The sequence below is a fragment of the Gobius niger genome (genome assembly GCF_951799975.1).
Source record: "Gobius niger genome assembly, chromosome: 12".
Taxonomy (NCBI): domain Eukaryota; kingdom Metazoa; phylum Chordata; class Actinopteri; order Gobiiformes; family Gobiidae; genus Gobius; species Gobius niger.
In genome coordinates, this window is record NC_136863.1 from 16976157 (window position 1) to 16993594 (window position 17438).

The following is a 17438-nucleotide window of genomic DNA, read 5'->3' on the forward strand; positions in this document are numbered from 1 at the left end:
GAAAACACCGCAACCGTAAGACTCGTGAGCTTTAGAGATATTTCACAGTTCACCGACACAGCCAATCAAATCATTCAGCTGGTGAGCATGCCCACAGCCATATTTAGCCAATGAAGGGTGAAGCTCTGGCTGATGGACTGCTCTGGATGACCAGTAAGGAGTTGCCTCTTCAAATGCAAGTCGCTGCCAATATAAATCCCAGGGCACATCTAAGTGTTGTCTCCATATAGTCCCAGTGAAACAAGCTAATCATTATCGTAAAGTTCAGAGTCCGATGAAGGAACGGCCTTTGCACCAAGTTCTTGTCAGAGCGTCTTCTCCTGTCACTCGCTGGAGACGACTTAATAAGTGTGAACACTTTCTCTAGCTTGGGCTGTCTCTCCAGACCTTGGCACAAAATGTATTCACACATCGCACCTCCTCTGCCCGAGCTTTCTTCCCACACACCCCTTGCCTCATTTTTCTTGACATACCACTAAAAAGCAAAGAGTGCATGAATCTGCAGAGTACTACTGTTCCAATAGGTGACCTTTTTGAAGCAAAGCAACTGGGTTCAATTCAATATCAGGAGGAGGAAGCATCTGATTCCCTTGAAACTGTAAATAAGCTCTGGGGTGGACTAAAATTCTCCAAAGTAAAAAAAAAAATCGGTGAGTCTTCATGTGGCGGAGGGGCTGTAACATTTTAAAATACCCTCGGTGCAATCCAGGCAGTGCTCTCATTCCTACACTCTCGAAACTTCCCATTCAGTGGCAATGTTGTTATCTGCCTCTCCAGTCACATCAGGTTTTCATCCAGCCTCTCTCACTTCTATAAAGCTTCAAGTACTTACTTCATTAAAACCCCATCCTGTCCCGGTTTGGAGCACAACACCGCTACCTTTTCACACCCATTTTCTCTCTCCCCTTCCCCCTTTTTATTCAGTTTTTCTCAGGCTCGAACCTAATTATCTGGGAGCTGAGGAAGCCACACACAGGCTGGCTCGAACACACACAATGGGACCGGCCTGTGGGAAGCAGTGCAGCCGGGAGGGATGGGGCGCGTTTGTTCCCCCTTCGGCTAGTCGCCTCCAATCACATCAGGACAACTACAAGCACTCGCACAAGAGAAAGACAGCAGTACATATTATTTGGACGCATGAGTAGGAGCTTTCAGCTTCATTTGACAGTGCTACGTAAAACTACTGACACTTCTCGTAATTCACACAAGGGCTGCACAAGTTACTAACGGAGAGTCCCAACTAGGGTTGCACAACAGCGCCAAATTATCGTTATCATAACATTATGTGACGCTTTATCTACTTCTGCAAGAAGCTTCAATATATAGCTACACACTGAGGTATTCTATCTAAAACTGTGTGCTGTGTTGAAATGCAATATCACAATAAAATATCTTTGTAATATTGAGGACAGAACTGATTCACACACGAAGTCTGTCACACAACACAACTCACAAAATGTCGATGGATTTGGTCGCAGTCTCTGAACTCAATTAGATGGAGATACATGCTGCTGGAGAGGTTAGTCTGCCAGCTGGGCAAAGCCTCACACGTCTCACACACCCTTTCCACACACATACACACACACATACACACACACACACACACACACACGGTGCCCACTGTACGCACACACAGTTCACTTTATGATATGATCAGCACACAATTACCCACTGCACTGAGTGACCCAGAAATATAGTCAAACAATTTGCACAGAACTGACTATGTGAAATGAATCTAAACTAAAATAACATCACTATCTTTATACTGTGTTCAATCTCAATTACTGTAATGGGGATTGTACATCGGCAGATTTACTGCCAATTCTGTGACACATTTATGTGACAGCTTTTGTTTGAAAATCAAGATTCATTCTGTGTGCACATTTTGAGGCCATAAGCATTGAGAGAAATTGTTTGCACAAAATACTGTAGTTGCAGTTATTGCGATTTGCAAATACTTTCAATTCAATTGTGATTATTTTGTTTAAATCAGGAAGGCAAAATGCCTCAAAATTCTTATCACAAATTTCTTAGAGCCTAGATGATAATTTCAATTTTCATTTTTTCATTTTTTCTTTCATTCTTGAATCTTTATATTGCTCTTAGGAGAAAACTAAAGCTTTCTGTAAACTCACACAACACATTGACTGGTTAAACTGGCAGTTCCCTCAGAGCATGGCTGAAGCTGACCTGTAGGAGGAGTAAGACTTTAAGCCTCACTTCAAACACTGAATCACAATATGTCAATGTCTCCAACATAGAGAACATCGCATAGATTAGAACATGATTTTATTTTTTAAAGTTAAATCGCCAAGCATCTTTAAATAGAAAAAAAGCTACAGTCACATCACAATTCAAGCAAACATACCAGATTGTACATGGCATTTTTATTATTATTGCAACTAGTGCTTTCAAAAATGTTGCAGTGTTAAAGGGGGGGTATTATGCAAAATCAACTTTTTCAAGCTTTACATCATGTTATTATGTCATTCCCTCATTAAAAACATGCCTGAAGTGTTGCCTTGGCACATTCAGGCATTCAGGCGTTCCCCCCACCAGGAGACGCCTCGGAGCTTTCGTCACCAGCCGAGTAACCAACCACTGCTCCTCAGCAGAACCCCCTCCCCACTGATGCCACAGACAGCGTGTGGAGGGGGCGTGTCGGAAAGGGTCAGAGGTTCTTAAAGAGACAGAGGCCTATTTCAAGACATTCGCTACAGCCATTTTGAGAGAGCAACTTTATACAAGGCAGTTATTCTAATTTACTGCATTTACAGACCAACAGAAGGTTTGGTCATCATTGTAGTGTGCTATAGACTGGTGCTATGTGATTGAAAAAAAAGCATAAAACCCCCTCTTTAACATTTTAACGCATATCAATTTGAACAGCATTACGTGATTAATTAGTTTCAATTTGCGACACATATTAAAAAGACGCCGCATGAGCCGCTCTGTTTTGCCAGTGCATCGCTGAGAACACCTTTCAAAACGCTTATGGACTTATCAGGAAAAACGAGGAGCGGAAACAATCCCGAAGCTTTACTTTTACCACGTGATGGACAAGTTTGGAACTAGTGGAGCAGCCTTTGCCTGACGAAGCTGCTCTCCTCAGGTCAGTAAGAAGCCTTGTTACTGTCGCTGGGCCTTCTTGCTGCTGCATTACTTTCATCACATGAGCCTGTCGCGCATGTGCTTGGGCGCTGCTGTTGTTGTGCCACATTTGGAGCAGAAGAGCTCTCGGCTACACCCAAACTCGTGAAAAACAAAACATGCTAATGACACGTTTACCTCATAAAACTGGACATTCAACAAAGCATAGCCGACATAGCCCACCCGCACCCGAAGTTTGCCGTATATATATTTGAGGAACCCGATAAGAAGATTAAGAGTATTAAAATCATAATTCAAGGGACATGTATAATAGATAAAAATGTGTGCTTAATTTGTGAGTTAACTACGACATTCCTGAGCTTAATCGTGATTAAATATTTTAATCGACTGACGGCACTAATCGCAACCAAATTGTGAGGCTGCAATTCTTCAGGCAATATAATCTACTGTTGCAAATATGTAGCTTCAGTATGTAGGGTTGTCAAGATTAAGATTAAGGTTTTACTATTACGATTATAAAAGGACGCAGTAGGTTTGCTGTAAGACACTTAGAAGCCACGGTTTACCGCTGAAATCTCCGCAACAGCGCATAAACTCACCGATGGTTGAGCAAAGCAGAAGGACGCTCTTCTCTAGAGTTGCATCCACCCAAAAGACGATTGAGTCAGTCATTTAGATCTGCATCTTAAAAAATGTTGATACTCCTGTTTAAAAAAATCTGAATTAGGGCTGTCCCCGACCAAAGAGTTCTACGGTTGACCAAGAGCCTGTTCTGAGCAGCGATTAGGCCGCTGAAAGAGGGCGGGGCATGGTGCGGGTGAAAACTACAATGCATCTGACACAAACATACACTAAAACAGTCACAACAAGAATTTACAAAGAGAAAGTTAATCGCAAATCTAATCTCAAAGCTTGTCAAAATAATCTCAATTAGAACGAAAATTGTTCAGCCGTAGCATGTTATTTTTCACTTTGACCTTAAAAACAGATTTTTTTTTTCAGATCAATAGTCATCAGTCCTCAAACAAACAATCATATTTCTCTCACAAATCTATTTTTAGCTTCTTCACACACTGAGAGTTGCACCTGCGCTCCCTGCTGTGTGGGGATCAATAGCGCCATGAGCAGTTGTCTTGTAAAGCATAGATGACAGCTCAATCAGTCTGAATTTAAGAGAATAGGCTGCGCTGGTAAAAGCTGTCACCCAAACCTTATTACAGCACAATACAACAGCCCTCTTTCACTTTGGCAAATGTGCGCTAATAAACTCACTGGAATCACATGCACAGCTGCGACACACTCATAGTCGGACACCATCAAAAACGGGCTCTAATCTAATCTGCTCATCTCAGCCCGGCTCTGAAGGCAGCACACACCCACAGCGCTGGTCACTCGAGCGAGGCCCAGATGTTCAAAGCGCTGTGGAGAAAATGCAGTTAGGGCTTTCCACTCCTCTGATGAGCTGCCGGAAATAGCCCCACATCTCTGAAAGTGTAGGCAGCCCCAGCAAAGCCGCGTCCACAAGGCACTTAAAAGCGGCTTACGCTCTCTAATGATATCTTTCCTCAAGAAATGCAAACATCTATAGTAGGAAGAGAGGACGGCTCATTCTGATGCTATTTGGACACTGGTGGAGCAGTCTACTTGAACCTGCTTTGGCTTTTTCACGTTGAATCCTGTAATCAAGGTGAGCAACATATGCAGATTATTTGATGGTATTTTTCATGACAAAACTACATCGACTTGAGCTTTGTTTGTCTTTCTTTTTCTAATGCAAATGCAAAATACCTACACAGTACTTTGAAATCAATGACCTCGCAGAACAATAAACGCTTTGGAGTGGATTCATATGATCAATGATCTGTAGAGTTCTAAACTTTAAGGTAAGAGTTGTTGATCTCAAAAGTAAGTGCACCCACGAACCACGGAATATCCCGTTCTCCACAGCAGATAAATAGTAGCAGCCCTGCGTGTTGCTATGTGCAGCAACAATAATATTCATCATGATTTCATCAGTAGTTTACAAAACTTAAGTACACTGATGTGACGGCCCCCTAGCTTGGAGGAGCTAGTGGTTGTTTCCCATACTAACATGTGGTCTTGTTTTGTGAGGTGACCAAGGGCCCTGCATCTCCCGCTGCTGTAGCTGCTCCTCTCGAGCTCTGCTCCACCGAGCCATGGAGATGCCACGCCATGCCAACAACTTTACCCATTCAGAACTTATTGATTGTTCAAGTGGTCTGACCACTGTCCTCGATGCAGGTGAGAAAGCCGAGGATACGGCTCACAATAAATTTAGGGTGTAAAGGAAAATAGCACTAAAACTAGGTATGAATTTGGTTATAATACATACTTTACTAATGTTATGATGAAGTAATGGTGTACATGTGCACGTTTAGGCAGAGTGGATCAAAACACTGAAGTACAGGCTAATCAGCATCATCTCTGCTATTTATCTACGATGCCATTATGATTTGAAAGTGAGAATACCAATCCCCTGTGAGAGTTCTGAGTTTCCATGCATTCATTTTGAAATTCCAGATCCAGTAATCTGGTTCACCGGGCGGGCATGTAAACCAACTGTTCAGCCTTGCTTAAATCATCCCAGCTGCAGGACACCACCACTGCCACATGGGGAGAAAACACAGGATGCTGTTGCCTGTTTAATGCCCAAGTACTAGATGTTGAATGCCACAAATGCAATCATTAGTGCATATTTCTGAACGAAGGGAAACTTTAATCATCAAAAGCAAATTGGACACAACGGGAAACCGTCAAGCAAATAAATGTGGACAATTTCTGCCAAAGAGTGTGCTTATGATAATATTTTTTTGCATTTTTGATAAACTTGAGCAGTAAAAACAGTTGGGTGTTATCGATATTTCCAATAAATTTAATGCCCGTTTCAATTGAAGTTAATGTTTTTTAATGACATTGAATCCCTTCATTTTAGCATAAATAATTTAATGAGTTACTTTTTAATGCCTCCTGGAAACCCTGATTATGTTCTAAATATAAATGGGGAAGCCGAATTTTACACTACATTTCCTGTTTTCAAGAAAACGTAAGAAGTCAAACGCAGTAGAGCGTGTGAGAGGCATCCTGTGGGGTAATTTGAGTTCTATGCAGTGTTAAATCTAATTGCTGTATTTCCACTGCAATTGCAATAAGATTAGTGATTCATGTTTTAGAAGCAAAAATGAGTCCACACACATTTTAAGCAAGTCAAGAGGCAGTAACATTTAAGTCAAGACTCAAATGAACCGGCTGACTAATCCAAGAACATATTTGTAAAGGTCTAAACGACAGCGTTAGCAGGTCTTACATGTAACATCACATAACCGACGGAGACAGGTTGTGATTTGATGTAATATGACTTAAGTAACTGCAGTTTTTTTTTATGATTTTTTTTTTAATGCACACGTTAAAACTACAGAGCTGATTGTGCAGCCCCAATGTCAGCTGGAAGTAAGTGAGTTAACGGTGTGGGTTCAAATCAGATTTTTCAGTCTGCAAAGTCACAGCCAGTCACCCAGACACAGTGTCCTTGGCTTGTCAATCCATCATATGTGATAGTAGCTGGATAGGCACAGTCTGAACATAAGTTACAATCCATTCACTGTATTGGCTCCTTTGCGTATAACTTAGTGCATGTGACTATATTAAATTAACCTACGGGGCATGTTTGACTATTAACTGTTGAGGAGAAGAGAAAAAAAGAAGAAAAAACTCATCCCGATCCACTGGTGTCATGTGATCGGTCAAGATACAACCTCTAAAGCTTATTATCGGCTCAAAGTCCCACGGCTATCTGTGAAACGACGCTGGAGAGGAAAAACCATATGTCATGAATGGGATTAGATAAAGTGTGTGTGTGTGTGTGGGGTGGGGTGGGTGGGTGGGGGGTGCCACAACAGCTGAGCCAATGTGAGGGATTATTTGGGTGAGTAAATACAATACTGCGCATTATTAAAGTCAGATGGCAGGCCCGGCACATGCATGACGTGTTTTTGAAAGGACGGCTTTGTAAAAATTGCCACATTTGACCAGATATATGTGAAATTAGCATAATCACTGTGACTGTGGAGTGAACTGCAGCTCGTGACGGCTAATGCTGCCCCTTTCAAAGCAATTCCTAATACTACAGCGCGCCTTTTGACTAACATGAAGCGACCAAGCAACACATAAAAAGAGTTAACATGTCAGCAACACAATAGGTTTCAGTCACCAAGCTTTTACCTTTTATGGGGGCCATTTTGACCATTCAAGTAAAGTAAAGTGGGTGCCTTTTTTGAGGCTTGCAAAGTGCAGGCGTCCAAAGTGGAGAAGCTGAGGCCCTCTGTTTCCAAATGTTCTCTAATTAATGATGCGGTTCGACTCCAGTCATAGATTTGTTTGCTTTTTTGTTGGAAATTGCTGGAAACACTTCTAATTTTTCATGACTTGAGACTTGAGGTGCAACAACGTCACTGAGGTCTTCCGTCTGATCGAGATTTACCAGTTTTTGCGAACACAGCTAAAAACAAAAAGCAAACACTTAGCAACTTTAAAATGAGGAACCGCTCTGTTTCAGTCATGATTATTGTGTTCCATTTTAGCCTTGTTTGCTCCTGGTTAACCATGATTTAAGTATTTTCTGGCTCTACATTGTGCTATGCGGTGTGTCCTCAGTAAAGAACAATATGACAGTGCATTGTGTCTGATATAGAGTAATGAATGAATGAAGTAAGAAGCTCAAGTTATGAAGTTACGCTATTCTAATGATTCCCAAGTCAAATCAAATTGATTTCAAGCTGGATTCGCAACAAATGACAACTGGTGGCTGTAAGCAGACTGACAGAACTGAAAAGGTGGTACCATTGAGGAGCAACATCATGAACCATAGATCGAAAGAGATTTCTCTACCACGACAATCACTGTTTGTCACATGCAATAGTCGGTGTTGGCGTGATATTAATCTGGTTCACACTAGTGCACCACAGCAATGCTCGTAAAGTACAAAGTCACATAATAATTGATGGTCTAAAAATAAAAGGAGCATAAAAGCAAGCACACGTGTGGCATTGTCCACACTCATATCTGCTGCTATCACTCAGTACACCTGCACATCTGTGAATACAATACCGCTGTTGTTATACGTCAAACCCTTGCTGTCCAATCATCATCTTCTTCATGCCTTATAGTTTTAAAGTTCTCATAGCTTATTTTTTATCTAAATTCTGTGTTATATGTTTTATGTTGCACGAGTGTATCGAAAAAAAAATCCTAGTTTGTGAACCTGTTCTCAAACAATGGCAATAAATACAATTCTGATTCTGATTCTTGAACTAGTGTAACATGATTTTAGTAAAAATATCTAATTGGACTTTCATGGAGGTGTTGTGTTTGTGATTCAATTGGCAATACCTGATTTAATATCAAGAATGAAGAATGTGAAAACATATTGTACAGGTCAAAACTACAGGCTGAGCAAACGTATCAATCACTGATACTATTTTATAAAAACAAAATCTTAAGCGATGTGTGTGTGTGCAAACATGGAAACTTTGATTTCAAATAGTTACACAGCTCTATGGGGAACAACAAATCACAACTAATGGCACTTCCTATACGCCTAGAGCCGTCACTACCAAGGGGCAGTGATTGTTAATGTGCTGTATTACATTTCATGGCCGATCAGTTTGGTTTGGGACTATAATTTACAATTTTCCCAGGCATATTACTCCGTGGATTCCCAGCAGTGCAGGCAATCAGGGGGCCTGCAATTCCCATTCATCTTCGTGCCAACCCAAGAGCCACCTCACATGTTTGATGAGGGCTGACACAGAAAGCAATGCGTGGCCAACTGTTTGACAAGGCCTGTTGAGGTTAAGGGGAGGGGTCACCGAGCATGGTTTAACCAAGATAAACGTGGATGATTATAGCAAGCTTAAAATTAGATCCCACAACATTGATGCAGCCAAACGAAAGACGCACATAGGGAGGAGGGGGGGGGGAGAAAAAAGAGAACGCAACCATACTAAAGGTTTATTAGACCGTGTGTTATTATAGACTTACTTCATCTGTTTGACGATGGTGCTTTTCCCTGACTCTCCAGCCCCTGGGGGAGAAGAGACAAGAAGACAATGTAAACAGACTGTATGTGTTTGTGTGAGCGAGCAAGATGGAGACAGGAGAGAGAGGGGGTGGGAGGAGAGAGGAAAGAAAGGGAGAATCAAGTTCTTTAAAAGCTAAGTGAATAAGCGCGGCACTGGGGTGGAGATAAAAAGATACAGAGAGAGAGAGAGAGAGAGAGAGAAGGAGAGGCCGCAACACCCTTTTTCTCCTGCTCCGGCCTGGATCTTTCTCCAGTCAAATTAATCAAACAGATTAAAAGCTCACAGGTAATTTTGACGAGGAATCAATGAATCAATGCTCTGGCACAGCGGGGCCTGCTATTGCTGCTATTTTTCTCACACGGATCTGCAGTTACATGGAGAATCCGTAAATCCAATGGGCCTACCCTGTATTTTTTTTATATTACAGCCTGCAGGTATAGAAATGACACTGGGTGCTTCTTTATGTTTGATATGGGCCATTTAGGAGTCGCTTTACCCTTAATGGCGACTTAATGACAGATTACCTTATTTTGGTGTACTGGTGGTGCTAAAACTTGGGTGCAGATGGGATTTTACACAAGGTGGGGGGGAAATGTGTAGGCTATAGATGAGTAGTAGCATCATCATCCTCTAGCCTGGTGGCTGAGTGATGTAACAAGGATGTAGGGTGTGTTAATGGAGCCAAAACATCCATCAAAGAACAATTTCTTTGCCACATATTGCGTTTCAGTGCACGTCGCTGCTGTATAGTCAACGTCGTGTCTGATTTTGTGGCAGCCCATCCCCAACGCACCACACCTACTATGCCCTGACCAGAAAACAGCAACGAGCCCAGGCCCTGCGGTGGAGAAGAAGAGAGCAGCGCGTCTCTTACCGAGCAGCAGCAGTTTGACATCTTTGGCCGCGGTCAGACCGTCTTCCTTCAGGTTTTTCTCGATGGCTTTGCTCCGGTCCAGAGCTGCCCGCTCCTCTGCGCTCAGGGTACATCCCATGGTTAGAGAACACAGCTTGATAGCCTTCGCGGTACGGGGTCCACGGGGAAAAATACCAATTAATCACTTTCAACTTGAGCGCGTTAATGCAAAGGCGCTGGCAAAATCCTCGTTTTCGTCTTTCTGCGCGTAATTTCCTCCTGGTGTGCCCCGCTATCTCTCTGTGGCTCTCTTGGGCAGCCTCCTCTCGCCCGCACGATCCGCTAAAGCATTTAAATCACAAGGTAAAGCACGACAGGCAAGCGCGATGGAGGTGGTTTCTTCTTCTTCTTCTTCTTCTGCTGCTTCTTCTGCTTCTTCTTCTTCTGCTTCTTCAGGCGTGGTGCTGCTGGTCCGTCCTTGCTCCTTCTCTCCTTGCCGTGCCCGTCTGTAAATCACGATCACCGTTTTCCGCTCGTCGGTAGCAGTGTGTTATAGGACTGTGACTGAGAGCAGCGCTTGCATCGTTTGCTTCCAGCTCGGCTCTGTACCTCGGTGCGGCGGCGGCGGCGGCGGTGGGCGGGCGGGCGGGCGGGCTGGCGGGCGGCGGGTCTCGCTGTGAACGCTACTGCCTCCCGGTCGCTCCGGTTAGGGCTCGCTGCTCGGTCGCTCGTTCGTTCGATTGCAGCTCGTTGACGTCACAGGGTTTTTTTTGGGGGGGGGGGAGTGGGACCGTCGGCTACTGGGGCTCAGTGGCGCCGCCTGCTGCCACGTCACGGTACTAAGTATGAGAGCTAATATGCTAATTAGATTAATTAAATGCAATGAGCCACAAAAGTTTCGGAAAGGCGGCAAATTTGAATGCACCGATGTTATTGCGTGTTATACCACTTCAGTGCTGCAAAACAAAGATTATATTTATATGGCAAGGCAAGTCAAGTTTATTTGTATGGCACATTTCATGTACATGACAACTCAATGTGCCTCACAGTAGCACCAAACATAGTACAAATAGAATAAAAAGCATTAAAAACACGAAAAAAGCATTAAAAGACACAATGAAAATCAAGAAAACAAATCATTACTTACAATTTCATAAAATAAAATAAATAAATAAAAAAGTTTCAATCTCCATAGGCAGCAGTAAAAAGGTGTCCTTTCAGCCTGGACTTAAAAATGCTCAGGGTTGAGGCCTGTCTCAGATCCTCATTGAGGCTGTTCCAGACTTTTGCTGCATAAACCTGAAATGCAGCCTGACCATGTTTATTATTGACTCTGGGAACCACCAGGAGGCCCTTCCCTGAGATCTCAGGGCCCGAGGTGGTTCATACAGCTGAAACATGTCAGAGATGTACTTTGGTGCTTGACAATGAAGGGACTTATACACAAGCAGGGCTGTTTTAAACTCTATTCTCTGAGCAACAGGAAGCCAGTGGAGAGACCGGAGCACTGGACTAATGTATATCATGTAGCCTATTTAACACTAAAACAATGCTACATGCTACTGCTTCTCCTCTAGTCAAGTCCCGACCATAGGGTCCCGACACCCAATTTGAGAACCCCTGGGCCTTCAATTAGGGGCGTGTCCAGACTTACTGAGGCGGAGTTCAGCTAATAAATAAATAATGGTAAATATGGATATATGACTAATTATATTTTTTCTTAAAAAAGTTTTTTTTATTTCATTTTTATTGAACAGTTATAGAAGCGTTTAAAAAAAACTTGTATTTACTCTCCCCCCCTTTTTTTTTTTTAAGAAAAAATATAATTAGCCATGTATCCGTATTTACCATTGTTTATTCATTTATTACTAAAATTCCATCTCTGTTCTGATTAACTTGCAGTCATTCATCTGTGCTTTTTATGGACGATCCCATGTCTGTTCGGAGTAGTAATGGAAAGGAAGAGGAAGTTGTAACTGAAACACGTTTGCTAGTGTAAAAGAAAAGGGAAACAGCAGATTATAACAGAAGCAGGCACATTACATTCTTTATATTCCATCATCATAGATGCATAAGCTATATCCAGGATTCTTTACCTCCAGGAGAGAAATGGTTCCAGGCCAACAGCATTTAAGTCCACCAAGTTGAACAAATACATTATATAATTTCAATGAAACACAATATCCCTAAGTTACCTTATGTGTGTTCTGTAATGCACTTTTTGGTAAGCCATATTAATCATATGTATACCTTTTGTATAGTACTTGGCTTGGAGTATGTTTTATACATTGCCTGTTATAAATTGTTGTTTCTCTGCTTTTTTTAAATTTGGTAATACAACATGTGACTTTATACTTATTCATAAAGATTTCGTCTGCCATTTACTGAATTACATATGTCATGTTAGAAAAATATAAATAACAGGATTAACATGCATACGCCCATTAAAATACAAAATGTTAGTGTTGTGTGTGTTTTGGATCTCAACATCTGCAAATGTTGTGGAATACTGACAATTTATTGCTGATATCGGGATTTTTATCTGCCTCCATAAGAGAAGCAGCTGTTTCCTGTAAACACCATAATGACGCCATGCCCTGCATAAGGCGTTTAGCTCGAGTAAATGGTGCAGGAAGTGAGTAACAGCCTGGTAACGGCATAGTAGCCACATGCTGGTGTGTGCGTATTGTTCCACAGTTGCTGAAGAAGGCTAGTTTAGATAGTGTTACTGTTACTGCAAGTCTGAATGCAAGCAGCCAACATAATACATTTTTCATTGGTGAACAGAAAGAGACCTTTGTTTAAAAATGTAGGTGAATAAAAATAGAAGCACTTCATCCAGACACTACATAATCCATACAGTCATACGTAAACGATCACTCTTAGATGATAATTTACACATGACCAAAAAGTCTTGTGTCTTTCAAAGGTAAAGGTAATATTGTGGGAAAGAGCGATAACAAGCACCAACACAGTCAGAAGCAGAGGCCAAGCACTGTGTGGGCTTTCAAAAACAACACACCTACTGCTGTTTCCTGACTCCAGTCCGTCACAGTGGAAAAGTGTGGGCTGAATACTACATATCTTTAAATAATATCATGTACCCAAATGTTATCCTTTACTATGTTTCCAAATGCAGTTTTGTTTTTTCAGTAGACGTTTTTTGTCGACCCGAGTCTGGTCGTGGCCCTGACGAGGTACTTTAGTTCTTCCCCAGTTTCCTCTTTTGTCTATTTTCTATGTTTTCTATGTTCACTTCAATGTTTTTTGTTTATTTTGATGAAAACTCATTCAGTACAGCACATTAATAAGTGCTGTATAACAAAAGTATGGATGTGTTTAGTAAAAATGAGGGGGAGGGAGTTGCATTGAGTCTACTTAATTTAGCTTTTTGGTTAGAGTTAAAACTTGCTGTAATTCTGGGCTCTACAACCAACACACTGGCAATATAAGATGTTAGAAATAGTTGATGTTGTGAGAATAAGTGGAAATCAGTGGATGAGCGTGAGTATTCATGACACTAAACTACTTTCACCTGATCAATCCGTCTCTCTTCATTACACTTTAGGATCATTTTGCATATTCTGATCATGAGTTTGAGCCCAGTGGTTACATTAACTTCTGTTGGTGAGAGAGCAACATATAAAAGCAAAGCATAAGCATTTCTTGCTCAAAGGCACAGAGAATGAACTGAGCACAAAGTCATTCAGTCATTTTTATGTGGAGATGGGAGTGGTGACAGTAGCCAACTGATATACTGAAGGGGAATTCTCCAAGTGAGCATGTGTGCATTTTTTTTAAATCTTGTGTGGTTTTGTTAAATATCTTGTAATTTCCCTTTCTCTAAATATAAAATAGAAGCATATTCATTGCAGAGCTAATACAATTCACTCTTGCTTACAATAAAATATAATTGAAATGAATGCAAAGAGGTCGACAAAGAAGCAGGAGCAGAGGAGTGTTTTGATTAGAAGATATTCAAAATCATTTTATTTGGAGCATTCAGTGTTTGCCTTCATAGGAATTGCTCAGTTCTCCAATATAAAGTGACCTGACCTCGAAGAAAAGCATTTTGTCCAGTGTAAGCTAAGAGAAATACTGGTGCCATCATTTAAAAAACAACAACAAAACTGTACAACTAATATAAGAATATAGCCCGACATTTTCCAAATATGTATGTTTGCACTTTAGTTTTGTGTTTGAATAAAAAAGGACGAATATTTTTCAAGAGATTTTAAATATTCTGTTGAACTGTCATTTTCTCTGTGTAATTGTATTTTTTCTTTACCCATAAGGTTTTTCGCCGTGGTCACGCTCTCCAATCATCAATGCAAGATCTTGCATGCTGTAATCAAAGCTAAAGCTAAAGGTGGTCCAGCAACATATTAGAGTTTTTTCTTTTTCTTCTCTTAGTATAAATGCTAAACCATTCTCACTTGGACAAAATGCCTATAGGAATGAATCCTTTCGGTCCAAGCTATTAATGCCACAGCTGCAGGTGTGAGCCCAGTGAGTATAATGTTAAGCAGTGCATGATATTCAGCTGCTGTCATTCAGTAACTGTGAGACAGATCAAATTTATGACTTGCTCCTTGCAAATCCAGACTACCAACTCACAAGTTGAAAGGCCCCAAAAGGTTGTGAAGCAAGAACCCTGCACAGTAATCCTCTTAATCCTCACAAACCGCAAACAGCGCTGTTTAGAGTTTGTCCGTGTGAAGGTTTGTGTGTATAGAGGTTATGCAGATTCTATGTCTATTTATGGAACCTCAAATGAATGAAAACAGCTACAGTACAACTCAACTTGACTGTATGAGCCAGACAGATTTGTCACTGGGGTGGTAACGGGGTCTTCATGTGCCCCCACTCAAGCTCTGCCCCTCTGCCCCTAGATAGTCATTTTTATTTAAGTCAAGCAAGACAACCCAACTTTTGTTCCACATGATCAACCTCATTTCAAGGCTGGATCCCCACAACCCAAGCACAACTAAAAAAAGACACTGGTTATAAAAAATGCAGTAGAGCCTTTCAACCCCAGTGGGCCAGTCACATCATCACTGCCGTCAGTTCTTCTAAGAACACCAAGAGCTCTTCTTTTTATGTCTATTCACACAACTTACAATTTTGGCAAATTCCCATGAGTCACTGGCTCACACTTTTTTGAGCTATATTCATGTTAGATGATTTAAGCTTATGTAAAAAAAAAAAAATGGGCAAAGCTGCAGGGAAGGAAAAATATGACACAGAAGCTTTCATTCAGATCAAAGTAAATTTTATGAATATGGCACATTTATGACCACCACAGCTGGCCGCATTACATCACATAGGTTCTAGCAGTCAAAAATATCTATACAATTAGGCTGAAATCTCAACTTGCAGGCAGTGCATTTAAAACTGTTAATAGTTTGGGTCTATCAGGATTGGGAGGGTGAACTGTTTCAAAGACACAATTGTTTGCGTTTGCGGGAGACGGACTAAAAACGTCCAAGCAAGTCTAATCAAGGAAGTGATCTTTAAAACTAAGTGTTGCTGCATCTGTCGGCCCCTTTAACTTCACCCACAATAATAAACATATGACCAACAGAGCTGCCGCAAAACTAAAATCCATGTCCTCACTTCATACTTCTTTTAACTCAGGATTAAATATTTCAGGAAATGTACCTGTTTTTGTCTTTGTGGCTGCTGGTAAAATGCCTCAGGTCTACGGCACTGGTAGTTATGAATAAGAAAACAACAACCTTATTCTGTCAGAGCAACCTTTTTCACATCAAGGGCCAAATCAATTTTTATAAAGTGCTCCAAGGGCCTTATTTAGCGACATACATATTATATTATCTTTGTTGAAGCTTCTGATGTCAGCTGGCAGTTGTGATGATAATACTCGAAGATGGTTTTCAGACTTTGGCATGCTGGCTTACCTTTCACTTCGAAAAAGAATAAATAATTTGTCAATTTTTTCTGGAATATGCGGTATTCAAGATCCACCTTCCTTTTCTTAGTGGTCGCCATGATTCAGCATTTGTCAATCAAGTCAGTCACTGCCGCGCGACACTTCATGTAGAATCACATGACCCTTATCAATACTATATTAAATATGAAACATGCCTTGGGGGCCTGGTCAAATGGTCTGGCGGGCCACCCATGGCCCTGAGGACCGAGGTTCTCCACCCCTGGGTTAAAGACTGGTGTTTCCTCAGCTGCCTCTACAGAGGAATAATGGCTTTATTATCAGCTTTATTGTCAATCTCAACATACAGAGAATTAAAAACTCTCAAACCCTCGGTGCAAACAGTATTAAACCAAATTCAAAATCCAAACATATTTGCTATGGCTTCCAATTTCCTCGGATCACTGGAGTGGACCACAGTTTGTGAGTGCATGTGGGATGAGAGGGAGCATTTAAATGAAAGCACTGTTAATGCTGACTGTTTCAAATACATCTTAGTCTCCGGTTTCCCTACATCCAAAAACATACTGGTAAGGTTGGCCTACAATGACAAATAAAGCACTTACTATAGTATGGTGCAATGTACTGTATATTCCAGTGGCAGAAACAGCTTTTTTGTGACTATGTCCAGCAAAGACAGGTCATGAAAAAATGTCAAGACGCATCTTACCTTTGCTTAGAAGTCAGCAGACAGGGTTTTTCAGCTCATTTTTTGGCTTTTAAGAAAGCCAGGCCCCGCTTCATTAGTTTCTATGCAATATCCAGGGAACGTCTGGAAGCAATGGTTGGTATGGGGTATGATTGGACAATGACTGTTTTGGGGCGGGGTTTTGTGAAAGGTCAATTGGTCATCATTTTACAATAAACACAATCATCATCTTCATCAAGATTGGTTTCAATATAAACATCTGAACAGAAACTGATGGTGGTGGTTTCCTACCAGGCTATAATGAGTAAAATCCCCTCCCTCTGACCTCACACTGATAGAGGAGATGTTTACAAAGTGATTTTACCACCAGCTCGCTCACAGTGGGAGCTGGTTAAAAGGTCTGAAACCCAATTTAGAGCTTTTGCAAATGGATACATCCAATAATGGAGATGTAACTGTAGAGGGCTGTTGTGAGCAGAGGAGCAGACAGCCTGACACATGAAAGGATCATGTCATTTATAGATGATATATGTGTCTAGGATTTACAGCATTAAAATCAAAGGGCTCTTTCTCAAGAAAAATATAGCTTAAGGGAACCACTGTTGCATGTGGTCATAATATGGACATGTATATGATGGGTGTCCGACGAACCGCCTTCATTCATAATGCAAACCACAGCACATTTTAAAAGCAATACAAAGAGTCTTTGTAACTTTAAATTATTGACATTTTTTTTTACAACGTTTTATTTTTCTTACCCTCCGTAACAGCACATTTTGG

At 41.2% G+C, this 17438-nt stretch overlaps 1 protein-coding gene across 2 annotated transcripts in view; it reads right to left on the reverse strand.

Annotated features, from left to right (window-relative positions):
• LOC306971140 (guanine nucleotide-binding protein G(o) subunit alpha) overlaps positions 1-10824 on the reverse strand; it is an 84952-nt gene extending 74128 nt beyond the window's left edge. The window contains exons 1-2 of one of the 2 annotated variants that reach the window (XM_079567297.1): positions 10084-10814; positions 9169-9211 (exon numbers count right to left, since the gene is read on the reverse strand). In XM_079567297.1, the coding sequence (XP_079423423.1) occupies positions 9169-9211; positions 10084-10201 (161 nt within the window). In that variant the 5' untranslated portion in view covers positions 10202-10814. Of the gene's footprint in view, positions 1-9168; positions 9212-10083 lie in introns of both variants that reach the window. The other variant, XM_079567298.1, reaches the window with a different exon arrangement.
• Positions 10825-17438: the final 6614 nt, after the last annotated feature.